Raw genomic sequence first — 22,611 nt, 5'->3', positions numbered from 1 at the left:
GAGCTCTAATGAATAATAAAATGTCTTAGAGGACCACATCTGGCCTCCTGCCCTGGTGCAGTATATACCCTAATAATGTGCATGCAGCTCAGTATATTTGGTAAGATTGTGATTCCAATAAGGTGCATAAGGAGCTTTTTCTGATAATGATCATTGTGCTCTATGCTTCGTTGCACTCCTACCCAGAGTATATACAACTAACAGTTTGCCTTTACTCTGTTTTTCAATGCACTGTATAAACTGTATAGGATGTACCAAACTGTAGATTTTGCCACTTCTAATATTGTAGCAATTTCTCACCTGCCCATGAAATAGCCTTTGAGTAAATGGTCCAATTACTTTTGAGTCCCTGAAATGAAGGCTTTAGTTCCTCACATTTTAATGCAATCTTTTTGTTCAACCCACTGAATTAAAGCTGAAAGTCTGCAGTTCAACTGCATCTGAGTTGTTTCATTTAAAATTCATTGTGGTAATTTACAGAACCAAAATTAGAAAAAAGTTGTCTCTGTCCAAAGACTTATGGGCCTAACTGTAGTTAATGAATTTGTAGTGCAGAACTCCATGATGTTCTGTGCGCTGCCTGTTTTCTGTCTCTGCACCATTGTCTTTGCTTCTTTTTCTAATTCTACCCTCACCTTTTTGTTTCGTTGATAGCTAACTTCATATTTCTTCACATTCTCAGCTGCTGTTGGAGCATTTGGAGTGTTTGGTGTCACGGCATGAGCGATCTCTGAGAATGACGGTGGTGAAGAGGCAAGCCCAGTCGCCTGCCGGTGTCTCCAGCGAGGTAGAAGTCTTAAAAGCCCTCAAGTCCCTCTTTGAGCACCACAAGGCCCTTGATGAAAAGGTAAAAATGATACCTCTCTTTGAGTAGCCAGTGGCTTCGTTCAGTGATAGTCCCAGCTTGTATATTTAATCATGCTGGTATATTAAATAAATATGGAGTGAACTGCATACCTTAAGAGCTTTCCCAAATGCCATACCACCTTCTTTGCGAGGGTTGTGGCTGATTGGGGTTGTTGGGAGTAGTAGTTGGAAGTATTTCTCATAAAATAACACATATTTAACTGAGAGAGTTGCACTTTTTATTGGTTGCTTCCTGTTTTGATTGGTTGAGGTTTTTATTTTTCGCCTGGATACTTGTTTTTTTTTTTTAAAGGTATCTGTCCTTTTTGCTATATAATCTTAGAAATAGCTTATTCTCAAGGCTAGCTTGGTGACTAAGCTACAGGGATGATGTATATTGTTCCATTTATCCTTGGTTTTGTAGGCAGTCATATGTGTACTTTGTACTGCTGAACAGATTGAGAAGCACCATGGCAAAATTACCTTTTCTTCTTGTGATGACACGTCAAGGGGAAGCATGCAGATATTCTCAGTGGATGGGCCAAGCCTCATTGTGAAAGCACCAAGATATTTTCATAGGGGCAAAAAGCATTATGGGAGAGCAAGTTTTCATGCTGGCACTCCTGTTTAGGGAAGAAGCAAGTTCTTTTTGGACTCCAGTCTTCTTGAGGAGCGTACCTAGATCTGTTCTTTGTGGTGCTGCCCATCTAACACATTTTTCTCAGGTGCTAGCACCTGGGTAGCTCAGGGCAACAGGACTAATAGTTCAATAATAACTGAAGGACCAACACTTGGACATGCTTGGCTTCTACCAAAAATATTGGTTTTGTTGCATGTAAGTTTCTGATACAGCTAATTCTTACCACGTCATAGTGCAAATTACATGGAGCTTGTTTATTTTGTGGTAGGTTCGGGAGCGCCTTCGCGTGGCCCTTGAGAGGGTGGCCGTACTGGAAGAAGAACTGGAAATGTCTGGCCAAGAGGTAAGTTGAGTGTTTAATTTTTAGTTTAGATAACCGTGTAAGCCCTAAATGGGTCCCTGATCAGTGCAGGAAAACCATGTGCATGAATCTTATGGCCACGGGGACTTCTCCTAGCCCCATAAGGATCAAGGAAGAAGATAAGTATCTTCTCTTAACCAATTCTGAACCTATCTGAGTGATCAGTATAATAGGAATGATCTAAATGTTCTCTTTAATTGCAGTCTATTGCACTTCGGGAGCAGCTTGCAAGGAGAAGATCAGGAATTGACGATGGTGGTAAAGATGGAGACTCCCAGAGCTCGGTATGAGAACGTACACATTTTGATAATAAAAAGAACACATTAATGCATGATTTTACATTTTTTTTCTCTATGAAGAGATGGAACTATTTTTGCAAAAAAATATTGCAAAAGGGTGTTTTTATGTGCTCTATAAAACTAGAAAAATCTCTTCTGATTTAAGCAGTGACATGTCTTCAATGAGGCAAGGTGAAAACCTTAGCAGGTTTTCGAACAGCATAAATGTCGCTCAGATTTTAAGAAAACTGTGGTTATAAATACAATATGAATTTTTACCCTAATGACATGCAATCTCTAGAAAACTTTTTTGGTCAGGTCAAAATTGAAGCACTGTATAGCATTATATAATTTGTGGTATATTGAAAGTAGGGATGCTCAGAATCCACTATTTTAGGATTTGGCCGAATCCTTTGTGAAAGATTCTGCCAATTACCAAACTGAATCCAAACCCTAATTTGCATATGTAAATTCTGGAAACAAGGGGGAAAGAGAACTGTGCACGCAATGTGCGGTTAAAAAAATGTTGACTTGTTTATGTGACAAAAAGTCACGTGATTTTTTGGATTCGGATTTGGTTCGGCAAGACACTTTGACTCAGCCGAATCCTGCTGAAAAAGGCTGAATTTTGGCAGAATCCCAAACTGAATCCTGGATTCGGTGCATCCCTAATTGAAAGATATTTTTACCATGATTCTCAAGGGCTCCCTTCATATAGAGCAACAGCCTAAAACTAATGTCATGGCCTACTTTTTCTTCAAACCATGTGGTTGAACTGTCCTTTTGTGATCTTCCAGACCATACTAAATGGCTCCTCCCATCTGGAACTGCGAGGTGGGAGGGAATCAGAGCTGGAGGAGATGCTGGAGAAACAGAGGCTTGAACTGTGCCAGTTAAAGGAGAGGTTAACCATGATGTGCCGTCAAATGGCAGAGCTTGAAGAAGAGCTAAACACAGCCCAGAAAGATCTCATAAAATCCGAAGAGGTCAATTCTAAGCTTCAAAGGGACCTCAAGGAGGTGAGTTAATTCTACTGTTTTTACCAGTTTTTCATTGTCCTCCAGATTATCAAGGTCTATTTTGCTAAATGTTGCACCTCGCTGTGTGGTATCTCTGTGTGTACAGTCATCAGTGTTCTATGTAGGCATCTCATGGTAACAGGAAATAAACCATCGTAGCAATAGGACCTACGGTATATGCTGTAGGCACCACTGAAGAAATGTTTTTTCTTAGCTGCTGTCAACCACATTTTGTCCATTGAGGTAACATTTTTACTTTCTTTAATGAAAAATAAACCTATCTCCAATATACTTTAATTAAAAAGTGTCTACAGTTTTTTTTATAAGAAACCTAACAATATACATTGAGATTCTCCCTTCATTTACTTGCTCTGACTGCTGTAGATAAGAAACTTCAGATGATCCCTAACTGCTCTGCATGGAAAGGATCATACATTCAAACAACAGGGGGGAGGTACTTCCCAAAACTTGAGCAGCTTTGTTTGTTTCCCTGTAGAACAGCCAGTGACCCTGTAGAGATTCATATCTGCAGTAGTCAGAGAAAGTAAATGAAGGGGAAATTTTCATGGCATACAGTCAGGTTTCTTATAAAAACGGTACACATTTTTTAAGTATATTGTAGATAGATTTTATTTTTACCTTTAGATCCCCTTTAATGTTTCAAACTCCAGCTGCAGGGACAAAGATCATGGAGCCAGATTTAAAAAGTTAAACTGGGATTCTATTTGGAGGATTTTTTGCTGCAGCCACTGGTTCTGGAGAATTGGAGAAAGTTTGTATTAAACAATACAAAAACTATAAAATCCACATTAGATTACATGACAACACAGGACCCAATGCAGTCTGCATATTCTGATTATTAATCAGTCTTGCTTTTTCTGTTTCTATGGCAGATATTATTTCATTTTGCTGTTTTGATTTTATGTCGATCCCTAAGCAGCAGCCCAGACCACACTGAGCATGTGCACAGTCTTGGTCTTGCAAAGCTGTTTAACAAAGTTACAAGATGGTGACCCCCTTTGGCCAACTTTGAAAGCATAAATCATTTGTTTGATTAGGCTTGTGGTGCAGTAATTCATGTTTATGTTTAGTATACAAAATACAGCATTTCTAGCATTATTCTATTTTAGACGGTAGTTTCCCTTTAAACCAAATTTATATACGACAGATATATATATATATATATATATATATAGTCAAATACATATACATACATATATATATATATATATATATATATATATATATATATATATATATATATATATATATATATATATAATTAATAACTTCTTATAGTACATTCGAATACAGCTGTATATGTAATATTGTGGTTCCTGAAAGAGCTACAATTGGATCACAGTAAACAAGAAAGAGTAAAGTAGTGTCCCATCCCTAAAGAGGATTCTCCTTACTCCTTTGTCTGAATCCTGTGAATCTTTTGGCAGGCTCTGGCGCAAAGAGAAGATATGGAGGAAAGGATAACCACTCTGGAGAAACGTTACCTTAGTGCACAGAGAGAAGCCACTTCACTCCACGACGTCAATGACAAGCTGGAGAATGAACTGGCAAGCAAAGAATCCCTGCACAGACAGGTAATGAGTAACACAAGCTTGTATTTGGTACACAAATAAAAATAGCATCACTCCCTAGGAACGGTTTATTTATTGTGAACATGGGAACGTGATGGCGGGAATAGGGTTCTAGTAACACCAAAGCACCTTCTGGTCATATTTCATAGGGAGGCCTAAAAAAGTGAACAGTAACACCAAGTGTTTTCAAGGAATAACAATATAATGTACTGTTGCCCTGCAATGGTAAAACTGGTGTGTTTACTTCACAAAAACAACTATAGTTTATATAAACAAGCTGCTGTGTAGCTCTGGTGGCGGCCATTCAAAGCGGAAATAGTAGAAAATGCACAGGATGCAGTAGATAATAGATAAGTTCTATAGTATACAATGGGATTCTTCAGAACTTATCTGTTATGTACTGTGTATCCTGTGCTTAAATGGCTGCCCCCATGGCTACACAGAAGCTTGTTTATATAAACTATAGTAGTATTTATCTGTTATCTACTGTGTATCCTGTGCTTAAATGGCTGCCCCCATGGCTACACAGCAGCTTGTTTATATAAACTATAGTAGTACTTATCTGTTATCTACTGTGTATCCTGTGCTTGAATGGCTGCCCCCATGGCTACACAGAAGCTTGTTTATATAAACTATAGTAGTACTTATCTGTTATCTACTGTGTATCCTGTGCTTGAATGGCTGCCCCCATGGCTACACAGAAGCTTGTTTATATAAACTATAGTAGTGTTTCTGAAGCAAACAGTTTTACCAGTGCAGGACAACACTACATTATATTGTCATTCCTTTAAAGCACTTTCATTATTTATCTGTAGGAATAAGTCAAATCAACTGGACTTGCTGTGTTTTTCTTGAAGACTTTCCACCAGTCATCCAACTGACTTTCTCAATTCAGAATAACTTGTAAATAAGATCTTTTTTTGGAATAAATACCCTGGAATGTTGCTCCAATCAGCATAATCTGTTTCATAATCAGCAAGGATGTTAAGTGTTGATTTGAGCAATATTCCAGGGTATTTATTCCTGAAATGTCTTATTTTTCTACCAAAAGGTTAAACTTGATGGACCCATGCTTTTTTTTTTTTAACCTAAATTACTATGCAAATATGTTTTGTGCACTGATTCACTTCATCATAGACTTTTAAAATTCAATAGTGTTGGAGGAGCATGCCTAAGGTTACTTTATGCATTACAGTAAGTACTTGTTTTTTTATAAACAGTATATAATATTCTGTTTCATATGGGTGGCCGTTGGCATAGCTGTTGCTTTCATGTAATTATATTTTTCCTTCCTCATTGAAATTCTTCAGCCAAAGAACATAAAGCAACAACAACAAAGCGTTTCTTTTAATAAATAGATTCTAGTTTGGTGAAACTGAGTACACCATGTAAACCATACATATAGTACCCCATATACACCATATAAACCATACATATAGTACACCATATACACTATATAAACTATACATATAGTACACCATATACACTATATAAACTATACATATAGTACCCATATACACCATGTAAACCATACATATAGTACCCCATATACACCATATAAACCATACATATAGTACACCATAACACTATATAAACTATACATATAGTACCCCATATACACCATATAAACCATACATATATTACACCATATACACCATATAAACCATACATATAGTACCCCATATACACCATATAAACCATACATATAGTACCCCATATACACCATATAAACCATACATATAGTACCCCATATACACCATATGAACCATACATATAGTACCCCATATAAACTATACATATAGTACCCCATATACACCATATAAACCATACATATAGTACCCCATATACACCATATAAACCATACATATAGTACACCATATACACCATATAAACCATACATATAGTACACCATAACACTATATAAACTATGCATATAGTACCCCATATACACCATATAAACCATACATATAGTACCCCATATAAACCATACATATTGTACACCATATACACCATATAAACCATACATATAGTACCCCATATACACCATATGAACCATACATATAGTACCCCATATAAACTATACATATAGTACCCCATATACACCATATAAACCATAAATATAGTACACCATATAAACCATACATATAGTACACCATATACACCATATAAACTAGAAAATATAACTATTTCACAATTGTTTGGGTTACAGAATATCCAATATTGTGAGGTCTATAAAAACAAAAAACAAATGCAGTAACAGTTTCTCCTCCATTAGTTGTCTTTCATGAATGTGTTTGGTCCCTTTAAATTCTTTGATTGGGACTATTGGTTGCCCCTCCCCCTTTGTTCTAATTGGTACTTGGCTTCTTAATGGAACAGTAACACCCAAAAATAAAAGTGCATTAAAGTAATTAAAATATTATGTACTGTTGCCCTACAATGTTAAAACTGGTGCGTTTGATTCAGAAACATTACTATAGTTTTTATAAACAAGCTGCTGTGTAGCCATGGGGGCAGCCATTTAAAGCTCAGGTTACATAGTAGATAACATATACACACTGTAGAATACCATTGCATTATATTACAGAGCTTATCTGTTATCTGTTGCGTATCCTGAGCGTTTTCTCCTGTTTCAGCTTAAAATCTGGAGCACCTCCACTTACCCATCCCTGCCTTAGACTATGACTTGTAGGTCATAAGCTGATGACTGCAGCCATTAAGTTATTGCCTGGCAGTTGTGTGCTATTGATTAGTACCTGTTCAGTGAAAGGGAAGTAATCACCATTGTACATTAGAAGGAAACGCAATGGGAGTCTGCCAAGATGTATTTTAGATTTATGGCCAGAGAGTCTCAGGGCTGTGATGTGCTCTTTATCGACCATTCATCTTTAGCTTTGCTGACTTGTGACTCTTGCCGCAGAGTGAAGAGAAGAACCGGCAGCTGCAGGAATGGCTGGAAGACGCCAAGCAGAAATTGCAGCACACCCTGCAGAAGGCGGAGACTCTGCCAGAGATCGAGGCCCAGCTGGCACAACGAGTGGCAGCTCTCAGCAAGGTATGACAGTTGCATGCAGCAGGGGCATCACTGTGTCTAGCGAAAATGTGCTTTCATAAATCAACCCTACATTGTCATCTAACGAACATTTGTCTGTTTGTTCAGTATAAAAACTGGGTAAATAGGCTGTGCAAAATAAAAAATGTTTCTAAAATAGTTAGTTAGGCAAAAATGTAATGTATAAAGGCTGGAGTGACTGGATGTCTAACATAATAGCCAGAACACTACTTCCTGCTTTTCAGCTCTCTAACTCTGAGTTAGTCAGTGACTTGAAGTGGGCCACATGGGACATAACTGTTCAGTGAGTTTGCAATTGATTCTCAGCATTCAGCTCAGATTCAAAAGCAACAGTTATGACCCATGTGGCCCCCCTTAAGTCACTGATTGGTTACTGCTTGGTAACCAATCAGTGGAAACCAAGAGAGCTGAAAAGCAGGAAGTAGTGTTCTGGCTATTATGTTAGACATCCAGTCACTCCAGCCTTTATACATTACATCTTTGGCTAAGTACCGTAGCTATATTAGAAAACTTTTTTATTTTGCACAGCCTATTTACCCAGTCTTAAATTTTACACTGAACTATTCCTTTAATAACGTATTCTTTCATTTGATATAAATCATTATAAGGGAGAGAGTAAAATAAATTCTAGTTTTACTTACATGTCCATTACCGTACATGGACATTATAGGTCGACGGTCATAGATATAACATGACACCCCAACTGATACTGGGTGTTTTACAAATCTGTGCCACAGAGTTGTTGTTAGTGGTGTATCAGTGCACTTATTCTAACATTTTAAATGCTGAATACAGTTCAGTTATATTGTTTGTAGGGATGCAAGAATCCAGGATTCAGTTTGGGATTTGGAATCCTTGTGCGTGGCCGAACTGAATCCGAATCCTAATTTGCATATGCAAATTGCAAATTACATATCGGTGGATTTGGTGCATCCCAAATTCTTTGGCAGCTGGGCATCCCAAATCGGATTATTTAGACAAGATAACAGGCAACTATACCCCTGAACATTGCAGTATTGCAATATTAAAGAAGAAATATAGGATAAATGTAAAAACCCTAATTTTGAAGGCAATTATAAGTAATATATGGGATTTCTTTTACATGGTGCTAAAAATTAAAATTATCTTTAAAAATAGCCCCTTTATTGGAGTTTCCTATAGATGTTCTCTGGTCCCTGTCTGTGTTTCAAATGAGAGGTGGGCGTGTTCTAATGGTCCCTGTCAGAAGCCCAGTAGGAGAAGGCCAACCAATCACAGCCCTGCAGTCACACAAGCACAGACAGGTTTCAGTTCCCTATCAGGTCCTGCTAGCTGCTGATTGGTTCCTGTCCTACAGTGCAGTGAGCTGAGAGCCGCCGGCTCCCCTGCACAGCCTGGGAATTCAGGGAGCAGGAAGTGAAGGGAGGGATTATTAGGGTTTTTGCAAAAATATTCAATAAATCAGCCTGAAACACTACTTTTTTAAGCACAATTCTTCTATATCTAAATGTGTATAACACACTGGTACTTATTTTTTACACAAAATCTCTCCTTTAAAATTCCCCTAGCAACCATGCATTGATTTAAATAAGAGACTAATATGAATAGGGGAGGCCTGAATAGAAAGATGAATAACAGAAAGTAGCAATAACAATAACTTTGTAGCCTTACAGAGCATTTGTTTTTAGATGGGGTCAAGTGACCCCCATTTGAAAGTTGGAAAGAGTTAGAAGAAAGGGGTGAATAATTAAAAAAGATAAAATGAAGGCCAATTGAAAAGTTGCTTAGAATTGGCCATTCTATAAAATACTGTTAGTCAACTTAAAGGTAAACCACCCCTTTAGAACATGTAGGTTTCATCCAATGGGCATCTGTAGGGAAATGCTTTGTGCTTGAGAATAGTTTTTTTTCCACGGTTTTATGTAGGAATTATCACCGATAATTTCTACATAAAAGTAGGAGAAGTAAAAACCTAACTATGGTCATACACATTGATATCATACCGCCTGACTGTCTGTCTTCTACAGTTAGGGTCCTCTACATGGGCATTTGCCACCCACATGCCCACATGTCACCAATTACAATGGTTTCATGTCTGCCAGGTACTTCAATTTATTGAATTATCAATACATGATCTTTCTGTAATTTGGATCTTCATACCTTAAGTCTTCTAGAAAATCATGTAAACATTAAATAAACCCAATAGGCTGGTTTTGCTTCCAATAAGGATTAATTATATCTCCGTTTGGATCAAGTACATGTATGGGACCTGTTATCCAGAATGCTCGGGACGTTGGGGTTTCCAGATAATGGATCCCTATCTCCCATTGACTCCATTTTAGCCAAATAATCCAAATTTTTTAAAATGATTTCCTTTTTCTCTGTAATAATAAAACAGTACCTTGTACAGGTATGGGACCGGTTATCCAGAATACTCGGGACCTGGGGTTTTTCGGTTAACAGATCTTTCTTTAATTTGGATCTTGTCTACTGATAAATCATGTCAACATTAAATAAATCCAATAGGTTGGTTTTGATTCCAATTAGAATGAATTATAGGTTATTGGTTTGGACAGCGCACTCCAGGGTCCTTTTCAAACAGAATCACTTGTTTCCAGGTTATAGTTTAAAACAAATTTCCTTTATTTAATTAAACATCTTGGTACACCATTCACATAGCGCCATGAGGTCTGACGCGTTTCGTGTCACTGCACTTCATCAGAGACCTCCTGACCATATTACACACATGCTATATATACCCTCTAAACGTTAAACATTCCCAATCATTTAACATATTAACCCCTTTAGCAACAATGTTAAAAGAAAAGGAAGATGCACGTGTGCAAACCTTTAAAAGCAAACAATCCCAACCAGCGAATCCATTGTGTTTTATAATTTAAATATCAGTTCACAATTCAATTACTATTAGTTAATTAATATTTATACAAAAAATGATTTCATGGTTTAAAATGATACAAAAATCTGATTAAACAGTCAATTAACTCAGTTTATAATCATTTATTCCTGCTTCTGTTACAATGTTCGCTCTAGTACCGAGTTATAGTTACACAACCATTAAAGGAAAACTATACACCCAAAATGAATAGTTTATATCAAATTGAATGACATATTAAAGAATCTTACCAAACTGGAATATATATTTACATAAATATTACCCTTTTACATCTCTTGCCTTGAACCACCATTTTGTGACTCTATCTGTGCTGCCTCAGAGATCACCTGACCAGAAATACTACAACACTAACTGTAACAGGAAGAAGTGAGGAAGCAAAAGGCAGAACTCTGTCTGTTAATTGGCTCATGTGACCTTACATGTGGTTTGTATGTGTGCACAGTGAATCTTACGATCTCAGGGGGCGGCCCTTATTTTTTAAAATGGCAATTTTCTATTTATGATTACCCAATGGCACATACTACTAAAAAAGTATATTATTATGATAATGGTTCATTTACATGAAGCAGGATTTTACACATGAGCTGTTTTACTCAGTATCTTTTAATAGAGACCTACATTGTTTGGGGGGTATAGTTTTCCTTTAAACAGTTAATCCCTTTAGTTTCAACAATTTTATAACTTCGTAGCGATTCTGTTACATATAGAATAGTGTTCCACCTCCTCCTTAGAAAAAACAGCTTATGTCAAAAATTGAGTTCAAGCCATTCGGATGCCTAGTACACAATTTATAAATCCATTTTACTTCTGCCCTCAATAATTTCTTTTGTAGATCTCCACCTCTTGGGCCTAATACGACCCTCTCTATGCCCTGCGCCGAGAGGGTTAAAAAAGACTTGCTCCGACATTCTCCTTGCCGATCTGGTGCAGTTATTAGTTTGTGCCTGCGCTAGGAACCTGACCAGCACACTTTCCTAATATAAGGTTTGATGCCTGCACCACCTACCTGAATGAAAAATTGGTTTTTAGAGGGTGACTAGTGATCAATAAAGCCTGCGCATTAGAGCCATAACAAGACACTGGGTTCACCATGAATCTTCAGCTTTATTCAGCCTATTGCCGAGACTAATGCATCACCCTCTTAGAAGGCTACATCTGTGTATATGACAAATCATGTTATGTCAGTTGTACACATGACATTGCACAATATTCATTGACTTGTATTGCCCCAAATTTGTTGTGGCAACAGTTCAGAATTCAAAAATATATCAGCAAAAGACTAAAAGTAAGCTGAAATGTTGTAAATGTGGCCTTGCAAATAAACGGCACACACGGAATATCAACACTGTATTTTCTCTAATTATATGGAACAAGTCACAGTTAAAGTTTGAGGTTAAATGTGTTTGCCACGCTGCCACTGGAAGTTAAAATGTTGTAAAAAAATATTATAAAATGTCAAATTTGGAATAATGGGTGCAGTTTGAAAATATCTGCAATAACCAACAGAAACCACTCTTGCACGGGAAAGCAGTTATTAAAATTGCTTTCTCATTGTCAGGTAGTCGTGATGGGCAATTTGCATGTTTCGCAGACGGCGAATAAATTCGCAAATTTACTGCAAAAATTCGCTGGCGATGGTTTCGGCGCTGGCGTCGGTTTCGGCGCTGGCGTCAAAGTTTTTTCAACGCCGACGATGGTTCCGACACCGGCGTCAAAAAAACTTCCGATAAACGGACGCCCATTGATTTTAATGGGCGACGGTGCCCATTTTGACGTCAGCGAATTATCGCAGGCGTCAAAGTCGCCGTTTCACAAATTTTTCACCTAGCAAGCAATGATGAGCGAAATTTTTAGCCAAGTTTCACAGCGAAAATGACTCCCATAGACTCCAATGGGTGAGAAAATTTGTTGCGTGTCAGAAAAAATTGTCGAGTGTCAAAAACATGTATCCGTATATACGTAGACTTCAATGCATTGAATTGTCAGATTCAGGTCAGATTCATCCATCACTAATAGCAGTCAGTCATTTAATCACAGGCATTAATATTGCTATAATACACGTATAATCCTCTCTAATCATTAGGCCTCAGTGCTCAGCCCTAAAGCTGGCCATACACGGAGAGATCCACTCATTTGGTGATGTCACCAAACAAGCGGATCTCTCCCCAATATGCCCTAGAGCCCAACTTTCGGATCATAACGATGGGAAAGTGGGCAGTCGGATCCCATCAACGAACAGATGCGGTCCGCGATCCGACAGGATTTTTAGTTCGGTCCGATCGTCATCTGGCCGACTTTGGCCCACATATGGATCGTGGAAGCCCATCAGAGGGCCCCATACATGGGCCAATAAGCTGTCTGTCGGCAGCTTTTATCAGCCCGTGTATGGCCACCTTAACACTATATAAATTGGACTCAAAGGGGCCTATTTATCATGGTGTGAAAATTGGAGGAAAACATTTCTGGTGATGTTGCCCATAGCAACCAATCAGCAATTAGATTTCAACAGTCACCTACACTTTAGAAAAAGCAAAAGCAAAGCTCCGATTGGTTGTTAAGGGCAACAACACCAGTGATGTTTTCCTACAATTTTTTCACAGCATGATAAATAGCCCCCTAAGTGGCAATCCCTGCCGTGATTTTGTAAATGGAAAATACCTAGTCAGAAATGCAATGTTTGTCTCTGCTTTGTAACCTATAGCAGCTAATCAAAAATCTGCTCTCATTATCCCAACTACACCACTGTTGTAAAAGCCAACTGCTGATTGGCTGTTCTTTGCTCTTGTGTGTGTGTATACAGGCTGAAGAGCGTCATGGGAATTTTGAGGAGAGACTCCGTCAGCTTGAAGCGCAACTGGAAGAGAAGAACCAGGAGCTACAACGGGTAAGTACCTGAGCAGTAAGAAAGTGCAAAAAACTGATCAAGGGGTAGTAAAACCTGCTGCACCACACCGTTTAACCAAACTTTAATCAGTTGTTGCTGGACTACAAATCCCAGAATAATGTAAGGCTGGGCATGTTGGGAACTGTAGTCCAGCAACATCAGGGTTGTATTCTTAAAGCAATATTGCACAATAAAATGTTTCCAAAACGTTCCGCCAAATCTCCACAGCCAGCGGCTGCATTAAAATGCATAAAATCCTCCAATGAGAATCCCAGCTGATTTGTATAAATCTGACTCCCTGTTCTTTGTTCCTGTAATTGGAGTTGGAAACGTTAAGCAGAGTTTCCCAGCACTGAACAAGTCTGTCCTTTATCCCCATGTTTGATTCCAGTGTAATATCATCATCAAGAATAAAAATGACATAATTATCTCTATATGTAAGATAACAGTAAGATGCCTGACATGGTGCTGGGTTTTTAACATTCTTATTGTATTTATAGTGAAGTTTTTGATCATTAGAATTCTCATTGGTAAAATTTCTTGCATCGATAATTGTTTTTCGGCAACTTCTATAGAAAACTAGGGGGCGCTTTGGGGTGGAGTTACGGTTAGGTTTACAACTCCTTTAATGGAATATGGACCAGAAAAATAAAATAAAAATAAATACATATTATACATTTATTTAATTTTCCACATGGGGTTCTTCAGATTCTAGGGGTTCACATGAAATGCCCTTTATGACCTGCACTAAAATTGGCTCTGTCAGTAAAATGCACTAACAATAGAATAAGCAGTCATATTCCATTATTTGCTGCTACTCAATAAAAATGTTTATTTTTTTTTTGGAGCCAAAGTCCATAGTGTAGACTGTAGTATTTGCTCACCTCGTCTCTGAACATATACACATTTTTCATGTTACATTCCCAAACCCCAGGCCATTAAGTCTATTGAGTCACTGCTTGCAAATCATGAATATTAATGAACTGACCCATAGAGCCTTGCAGCGAGTGAGTAAAAAGCATTTTAAATAGGAAACCAATCTATTTTTGTATCTTTGATTTTTCTTCTAAACGTATACAAGATGCCGAAATGCAGTAAGGGGCGAAGGTATTAAGGGTGATTTCTGTTGTCTATTGAAGCAGTGTACTTATCTCTATTAAAGGGACACTAAACCCAACTATAAAGTAGGGATGCACCGAATCCAGGATTCGGTTCGGGATTCGGCCAGGATTCGGCCTTTTTCAGCAGGATTCGGATTCGGCCGAATCCTTCTGCCCAGCTGAACCGAATCCGAATCCTAATTTGCATATGCAAATTAGGGGCGGGAGGGAAATTGCACGACTTTTTGTCAGAAAACAAGGAAGTAAAAAATGTTTTCCCCTTACCACCCTAATTTGCATATGCAAATTAGGGTTCAGATTCGGTTCGGTATTCGGCCGAATCTTTCACGAAGGATTCGGGGGTTCGGCCGAATCCAAAAAAGTGGATTCGGTGCATCCCTACTATAAAGCTGTCCAACTGTCCCCCTTAGTTCTCTATAGAAGTTTAGAAAAAATTGAATTACACATGGAAACCAGTTAACCATTGAGAATTTTACTGAATTACAGATGCAAGAGAATTGCCCAGTAAAGATGCAGAATCCCAGCACAATGTCACTTATTTTGTTTTTATCTTACATACAGAGAGTATTGTGCCATTTTGGGGTCATTATATTACACTGGAATCAAACATCAGGATAAAGGATAGATTTGTTCAGTGCTGGGAAACTTAGCTGGGATTCTCATCGGAGGATTATTTAACATTTTAATGCTGCAGTGGGCCCTGGAGTGCTGGGGAAAATTTTTGTTGTGCAATATCACTTTAAGGGTCTGGCCACACGGGCAGATTCGGGGAAATAAGTCACAGACGACAAATCTCTTCTTCCGTCTGCTAAAATGTAAATTGCCTGGGGGCAGGCACACGGAACGCTTTGTTTTCTGAAGTCACCTGTAATTGCCTTACGAGGAAACTTCGGGCAACTAATCTCCCCGAATCTGCCCGTGTGGCCAGACCCTAAGAATACAAGTCTGATGTTGCTGGACTACAGCTCCCAGAATGCCGTAACCATAATAGTATGTTAAAGTATGGTGGCAGGGTTGGACTGGAAAAAACCCAGTGGGCCCCGGGCCTTATGGGCCCTTGGCGGGCCAGACCCGAAAGTAAAAAATATATGTGCGCATATATCGTTGTGCTGGGTTTTTGCGCATGTGCATGGTGTGCCGGCTTTTGTGCAGGCGTATGGCGTACCAGCTTTTATGCATGCGTGCGGGACACCCGGTGGGCCCCGAATGCGCCAGTCCAGCCCTGTATGCTGGGATTTGTAGTCCAGCAAGAACTGCAGTGCAGCAAGGTTTAGTGTCCCTTTAAAAGGAATCATGGAGACCACAACAGCATGGGAACTAATGCCGCAAGAGAAATGTTCAGTACCCCTGGCCGTGACTCCTGTCACATGAGTGCAAACCCCTGGTAATAGGCAATTTACTTTTATGTGAGTGACAAGTGGAATATTGAAGCAGTGGTCGTTTCTCTGCCAGCTGAACTATGCTGATGGAGAAACATTACAACTCCCATAGGCCTAAGAATCACTGTGTTACAACAGTCTGAAAACAGAGGTTGAAATGTCACGCTGCTGGTGCTGCTTCTTTCCTAAAGCTGGATATGATATTATTCCATTGACATCATCACTTTCAGGCACAGCTGTGGGTGCAGGTTTGGGCCTCACTATAACCTATTAAAGTGTTTTCATGGGGCAAGTGCTGTCTTATTGCAGTATACAATATCATACGAAGACCTGCTGTTATTTGCTGCAGGAGGATAATAGATCTGCTATATACTGCGTAGGTTACCAATGCAGGGGCATTTAGCTCCGCTATTACAAATTCCAAAGCCATTCGATTTCTGCAGCCTCGGGGTTCTTAAATCTACACAGATTTCCACTCCATGTCATCTCCGCGCCTGCTAATGCTCTGCAGTGGTAAATGATTGCCAGTATTCCCCGAGCCCCTGGTTTTTTTTATAGAAGGATAAAATAAATTGTCCAGTGCCGTAAGTCCCGCATTTGTATGCTCTGATATCTCCATGTTTTGCACAGGCACGTCAGAGGGAAAAAATGAACGACGAGCACAACAAACGTCTCTCCGAGACGGTAGATAAACTTCTGTCTGAGTCAAATGAAAGGCTGCAGCTGCATCTTAAGGAGCGGATGGGAGCCCTGGAAGAGAAGGTGTGTCCGAGGCAGCCATATTTATTGACTGTTATAAGTAATGTAGTAATAAAACATAATATGTATTAATAAAACATATTTCACAGAGCTGTACCACTGCCCTAATGTTCTGTTTAGGGACATTGGGCATATGAGTATGAGGTGTAAAGGGAAAAAGTAGTAGTGTCCAGGCAGAGGAAGCTGGCTCAAACACAAGCACTTTATCCAGCAGGTGCAGATGTTTCCTGAGGATAAATGGAATCTGAAATATTTGAACAAACAGCCCAGGGATATCATGGGTTTGATTCTCCGAGGCCCCACCAGGGAACATCTGGGCCTGCTTCTACAGCAAAATTGCCAAAATGGTATTCGTTTTTATATAGTCTGATGGTAGAAAAAAGAGGACTGGGCCCCTAGCGGGCTGGGAATCACTAGGCGATGGACCCAACTATGATAGGCCAGTCAAACCATGCACACTTCAGCTTATTCTAGTTCACAGGATAATTTCCCATACGAGACTGAGATTTTTTGTTGCATTAAAAACACAATCTCTGAGACTGTTAACCCCTTGGCTCAGTACTCTGACCCTTATCAAAATATAGATCAGTGGAAACTCCTATAGGTCTTGCATTGGCTGCTTGGATACGTGTAGAAGAGAGAAAATTATGATATGTCTGTGAAGTATGGCAGCAGTAGCACATTCCACTCATGCTGAGGAGGAATGCTCTGTGCTTGCAGTAAGTTACCACCTCTGCTCTTCTGGAAATGGAAATTAACATAAATATTCATGTATGTTCCATTTAATGGCTTCAGGCCATCTTATTTAATACATTAAGTCCAAAAAGTCTTTATTGCGTTCCTGCAATACTACTGAACTTTTTGGCCAACTTTGGTCTTCTAAAGGACGTTGATTCCAACTGGATTGGTGCAGTTTAGCTCTCTAGCTCTTTGGTAATTGTGACCAAAGGCTAAAAATCAGATTTAAAAATTGCTGTGGTCCAGTGTATTCCCAACTCTAGCACTGGTGGGGCCCTACATCTTCTACTAGCCAGGAGCTTTTACGATAAGAAATGCTTTCTACTCTTTATCCAGCACGTCACCCTTTCTATATTCAGCCTCTTGTTTAAAGGGAAAGCATCACTGTGTAATGAGTGTCTCTCCCACATTAATCAACTGAAGCAGTACTTGTCTGAAAGAATAAACATGCCTTTTCAGACTGTGTATGGCTAGCTTTAGCCTGTGTTTGCCCTTGGGTCTAGACCAGGGATCCCCAACCTTTTGAACCCGTGAACAACATTCGGAAGTAAAAGGAGTTGGGGAGCAACGCTAGCATGAAAAATGTTCTAGGGGTGCCAAATAAGTGCTGTGGTTTTGGTAGCCCCTATGAGGCTTGTCAACCTACATTGAGGCTCTGTTTGGCAGTACACCTGGTTTTTATACAACCAAAATTTGCCTCCAAGCCTGGAATTCAAAAATAAGCTCCTGCTTTGATGCCACTGGGAGAAACATCCAAAGGGTTGGAGAGCATGTTAAGAAGCTTCTTGCGATATTTGGGTCTCTGGTATATATATAATAATCACTCACCACATGAAGGAAGTGGCCCAGGTGCACCGCCCTGAGCCCTCGGCACACGGGGGTAGACTAATCGACGAACAATGAAGCAGGCACTGTTCATGGGAAGAATTTATTGTGTCAAGCAGCCTGACGCGTTTCCTGTTCCAAAAACTTAATCATAGGCCTTGGAGAGCATGTACTCACGAGCCACTGGTTGGGGATCACTGGTCTAGACCCTCAGGGATAGAATGTAAATAGTTATCACGGACAATATAATGGAGTGGGACACATTTGAACATACAATATCCCCTTTTAGTTACACATTAAAACAATAATGCAGGTGCTTTGCAAGACACTTAATAACAGTGTTCCCTAAAGGTGGCCCTAGAAGCACCGATAATATTCTACGAAACAAATTTTCCTACCATATTCGGTGCGTGTAGGGGTGGGAGACGAGCCGACCAATATTGACAGAAGACTTGGATATCATTGATCAGGCTGGCCAGAAAATTTTGATTGGGCGCCTTTTAAGGCACCCGAACATTAGCCACTGTTAGTGCTGAATCATCAGATACAGGTAGAATTCTATTATTTCTACTGTAAATCTGATGATTCAGCTGTACACGTGTGTGTTAAAACAAACAATCTTTCTTGGAAAGATCTTAATTGTAACATTTATGGCCACCTTTAGTGTGCTAAGGATTGCTCTGCCCATCTTCCTGCATTCTCCTTGGCACTCAGTACTCTTTCCTATAAGAGAGAATAACCTTAACCCCAGCCAGTCCTTAGCCACTGCTTTTGCTTTTACTTCTCTTATACTGTTCTCTCTTCCTTTGCTTGCTTTCTCTCTCTCAGAACACTCTCTCGGAAGAAATAGCTAACATGAAAAAGCTACAGGATGAACTCCTTCTGAATAAGGTTTGTATGGGGTTTTAAGCTTCTCTGATTCCTCTATATGCAGCATCAATGGCAGGGTTTGTATGCATATAATATAGGCTTATACAGATCGCTTGCAAAACTTCTTCAATTCAACTCTCCAAAAAAGTACGGTTATTTTAAAAGTTCTTTTAAAACAACCTTTTTTATGGTTACTCCCTGGTGCCTTCAGATGTTAGTAGACTCTTGTTTGCTGTATCACAACTTATACTAAAACCAATATATTTATTGGTTCCTAGGAGCAGCTTGTGGCTGAAATTGAGAGGATGCAATTAGAAATTGACCAGCTGCGAGGACGACCTTCTTCCACGTACTCCAGGTGAGGACAAATATGAAATAACTCCTGCTGTGGTCTTCACTGGCAGCCTAACATGTCAATAAACTAACACAGGCCTTTAGCCATTGTGTGATGTCCGTCTCTCTCTATTTAGGAGAGGCTCTGCCTGCAGATTTATGGCTGCTTGGTATTCATAAAGCAAGCCATACTTCAAAACAGCCTTCCTAAATTATTACCAGATATGGCATTGTATTACAACACAGACGGTGCTTTATTTGTCATCTGGGAAAGATATACATGTGACTGGGCCATTTGTGCCCATTATGAAATGCCCATTTTGGGAAAATCATTATGAAGTCCAGATAGCTGCCATCATAAAAGTCCTGCAAATAATACAGCAGCGGCAAAGCTGTTAAAGAATAGAAAATCGTCAGGCAGTTTCCACAAAATATCAACTGTTTTCACTAGTAGGCTGTACCTGTTTTATGGAGCCAAATTCCCAGAAACAATGCTCTCTGCACATAGTAAGATATTTCATTGTAACTTTGTCATCTATTTATGAACGAAGCAATGGTAGCTACTTATAAAAGGGGAACGTTCCCTTTAAGATGCCCCACCCCAGATTTAGTTTTGATCTATTTGTTCATAGAGAACTCACCTTAAACTGTGTGCTTTCATCTGCATGCTATAGTGCCTCACTGCCAGTGGTTTTGTATGCTGTCCATTATCTCTCTGTGGTTTTTGTGCTTCTTCTTTGATGCGCATATTCAGCTATTGGGTAATGGTTTGTGTTGGCTTAAAAAGGAGTTGCAATTATCGAAAAGACATTACTAAAGAGATCTTGCAAATTAACAGAGCATTTACTGTGTGGGGGTGTTTTTGGACTGCCAACTCACAGGAGTAGGAGAGAGGGGGAAGGTGGTGGAGAGGGAGATAGAGAGCTGGTGTAGGAGGGAGATGGAGAGGTGAGAGAGGCGGTGTGGGGAGAGAGAAGGATGGGAGTGATGGTGCAGGAGAAAAAAGGAAAGGAATGAATGGATACACATTTGTGAGATAGAGTGGGGAATAAGAAGGGGTGGTAGAAATGAGAAAAGAATGAGATTTTCGAGAGAGGGTTAGAATGAACTAAATGCTGAGAGCGACTGCGTTCAAGAGAGGGAGAGATGAGGAGAGTGGTTGAGTTTCAGAGAGTGTTGTACTAGAAGAGATAGGGAGAGTGATTTAGTTCTAGAGATGGAGAGATTAGGAGAGTGGTCAGGTTCCAGAGAATGTTATACTAGGAGAAAAAGGGAGAGGGATTACTAAAAAGGTAATAGAGAGGGACAGATGAGGACAGTGGTTGAGTTTCAGAGAGTGTTGTACTAGAAGAGATAGGGAGAGTGTTTTAGTTCTAGAGATGGAGAGATCAGGAGAGTGGTCAGGTTCCAGAGAATGTTATACTAGGAGAAAAAGGGAGAGGGATTACTAAAAAGGTAATAGAGAGGGACAGATGAGGACAGTGGTTGAGTTTCAGAGAGTGTTGTACTAGAAGAGATAGGGAGAGTGATTTAGTTCTAGAGATGGAGAGATCAGGAGAGTGGTCAGGTTCCAGAGAATGTTATACTAGGAGAAAAAGGGAGAGGGATTACTAAAAAGGTAATAGAGAGGGACAGATGAGGAGAGTGGCCGGGTTCAAGAAAGTGTTATACTGAAAAAAATAGGAAAAGTAAGGGATTGAGTTCTAGAGAAGTAGAGATGAGGAGAGTGGCCAGGTTCCAGAGTGTGTTATACTAAGAGAAAAAGGGAGAGGGATTGCTAAAGAGGGAATAGAGAGGGACAGATGAGGACAGTGGTCAGGTTCCAGAAAGTGTTATACTGAAAAAGATAGGAAGAGTGATTGTGTTCTAGAGATGGAGAGATGAGGAGAGTGGTCAATCTCCAGAGTGTTTTACTAGGAGAACTACAGAGAGTGATTGAGTACTAGTGAGGGAGAGATGAGGAGAGTGGTTGAGTTCCATAGAGTGTTATACTAGATGAAATACAGGGAGTGATTGAGTACTAGAGAGGCAATCGAGAGTGTGAGATGAAGAGAGTGGTTAAGTTGTAGAGATTGTTATACTAGCGGAGATGAAGGGAGAGTGATTAACTTATAGAGAGGCAAAGATGAGGTGACATTTTAAAGAGTGTTGTACTAGGAGAGATCAGAAGAGTGATAATGAGACTGATCAAGTTCTAGAGAAGAAATAAAGGGAGAAATTAGGAAATTGGTAAAATTCTGGTTAAAGTAAGAGTGATGGAATAGTAAACAAGTTCTAGAAAGGAGAGATGGGAAGACAAATTCAGATGAAGAATTTATAGGATCATTTATTGTAGGGATTCATTGTTAAGGAATCGTGCATTGTTTGCATTCATAATCCAGACTGTATTGTACAGTATTTACTTTCTAACAGCCACATTATCTGATAACATCTTTCTCTTCTCTACATTTCTTGCAGATCTCTCCCAGGAAGTGCCCTGGAGTTAAGATACTCACAGGCACCAACACTTCCCATGGGCAGCCATGTTGATCCCTACAGTGGCACGGCAGTCATCAGGCGGCCAAAAAAAGGGCGCTGGGCAGCCATGAAGGACGATCCATCAAAGGTATAGTGCCGAGAACAGAGTGTGGAACCTTGGAAGAATTGTGGTGCGCTTATTTTAGTAAGCCAGTCAATAGGAGAGTGACACGTAAAATTATAGTTTGTTTATCGTGTGGGTCTGCACGGTGGTAGCATAATTTAATTGTATGGGTGCTGGCTCCAACTCAACTCATATGATAGGCTAACACAGTTTAAAGTGGAACTAACGTGAAAATGACAATTTAGTATAAGCTTCATTATTCTGAAATAAGAAACTTTCTAAATACAATCAATTAAATATTCGGTACTGTTTCTGAAATAATCAAGTTCATCTTCACTATCCCTCTCTCAGCATCTGTTTCTCCTCATTCTCTCTTCATGCAGGAGTTGGGTGTCAGATAATCATTGACAGTTAGATCC

The 22,611-nt window shown here is 39.5% G+C and overlaps 1 protein-coding gene across 5 annotated transcripts in view; it reads left to right on the top strand.

Annotated features, from left to right (window-relative positions):
• Positions 1-22,611, top strand: part of LOC108695916 (liprin-alpha-3) — a 115,231-nt gene that overhangs the window by 67,747 nt on the left and 24,873 nt on the right. For 3 of the 5 annotated variants that reach the window (XM_041569656.1, XM_041569657.1, XM_041569658.1), the window contains exons 4-14: positions 683-847; positions 1,755-1,829; positions 2,051-2,131; positions 2,923-3,144; positions 4,593-4,739; positions 7,657-7,791; positions 13,503-13,586; positions 16,717-16,848; positions 19,237-19,299; positions 19,557-19,636; positions 22,069-22,216. In XM_041569656.1, coding sequence (XP_041425590.1) covers positions 683-847; positions 1,755-1,829; positions 2,051-2,131; positions 2,923-3,144; positions 4,593-4,739; positions 7,657-7,791; positions 13,503-13,586; positions 16,717-16,848; positions 19,237-19,299; positions 19,557-19,636; positions 22,069-22,216 — 1,332 coding nt within the window. The remainder of the gene's footprint in view (positions 1-682; positions 848-1,754; positions 1,830-2,050; positions 2,132-2,922; positions 3,145-4,592; positions 4,740-7,656; positions 7,792-13,502; positions 13,587-16,716; positions 16,849-19,236; positions 19,300-19,556; positions 19,637-22,068; positions 22,217-22,611) is intronic. The other 2 variants (XM_041569660.1, XM_041569659.1) reach the window with 1 other exon arrangement.

This window comes from Xenopus laevis, chromosome 7L (assembly GCF_017654675.1).
Source record: "Xenopus laevis strain J_2021 chromosome 7L, Xenopus_laevis_v10.1, whole genome shotgun sequence".
NCBI classification, from domain to species: Eukaryota; Metazoa; Chordata; class Amphibia; order Anura; family Pipidae; genus Xenopus; species Xenopus laevis.
The sequence above is the reverse complement of the archived record's forward strand: the minus strand, read 5'-3'. Positions and strand labels throughout refer to the sequence as shown.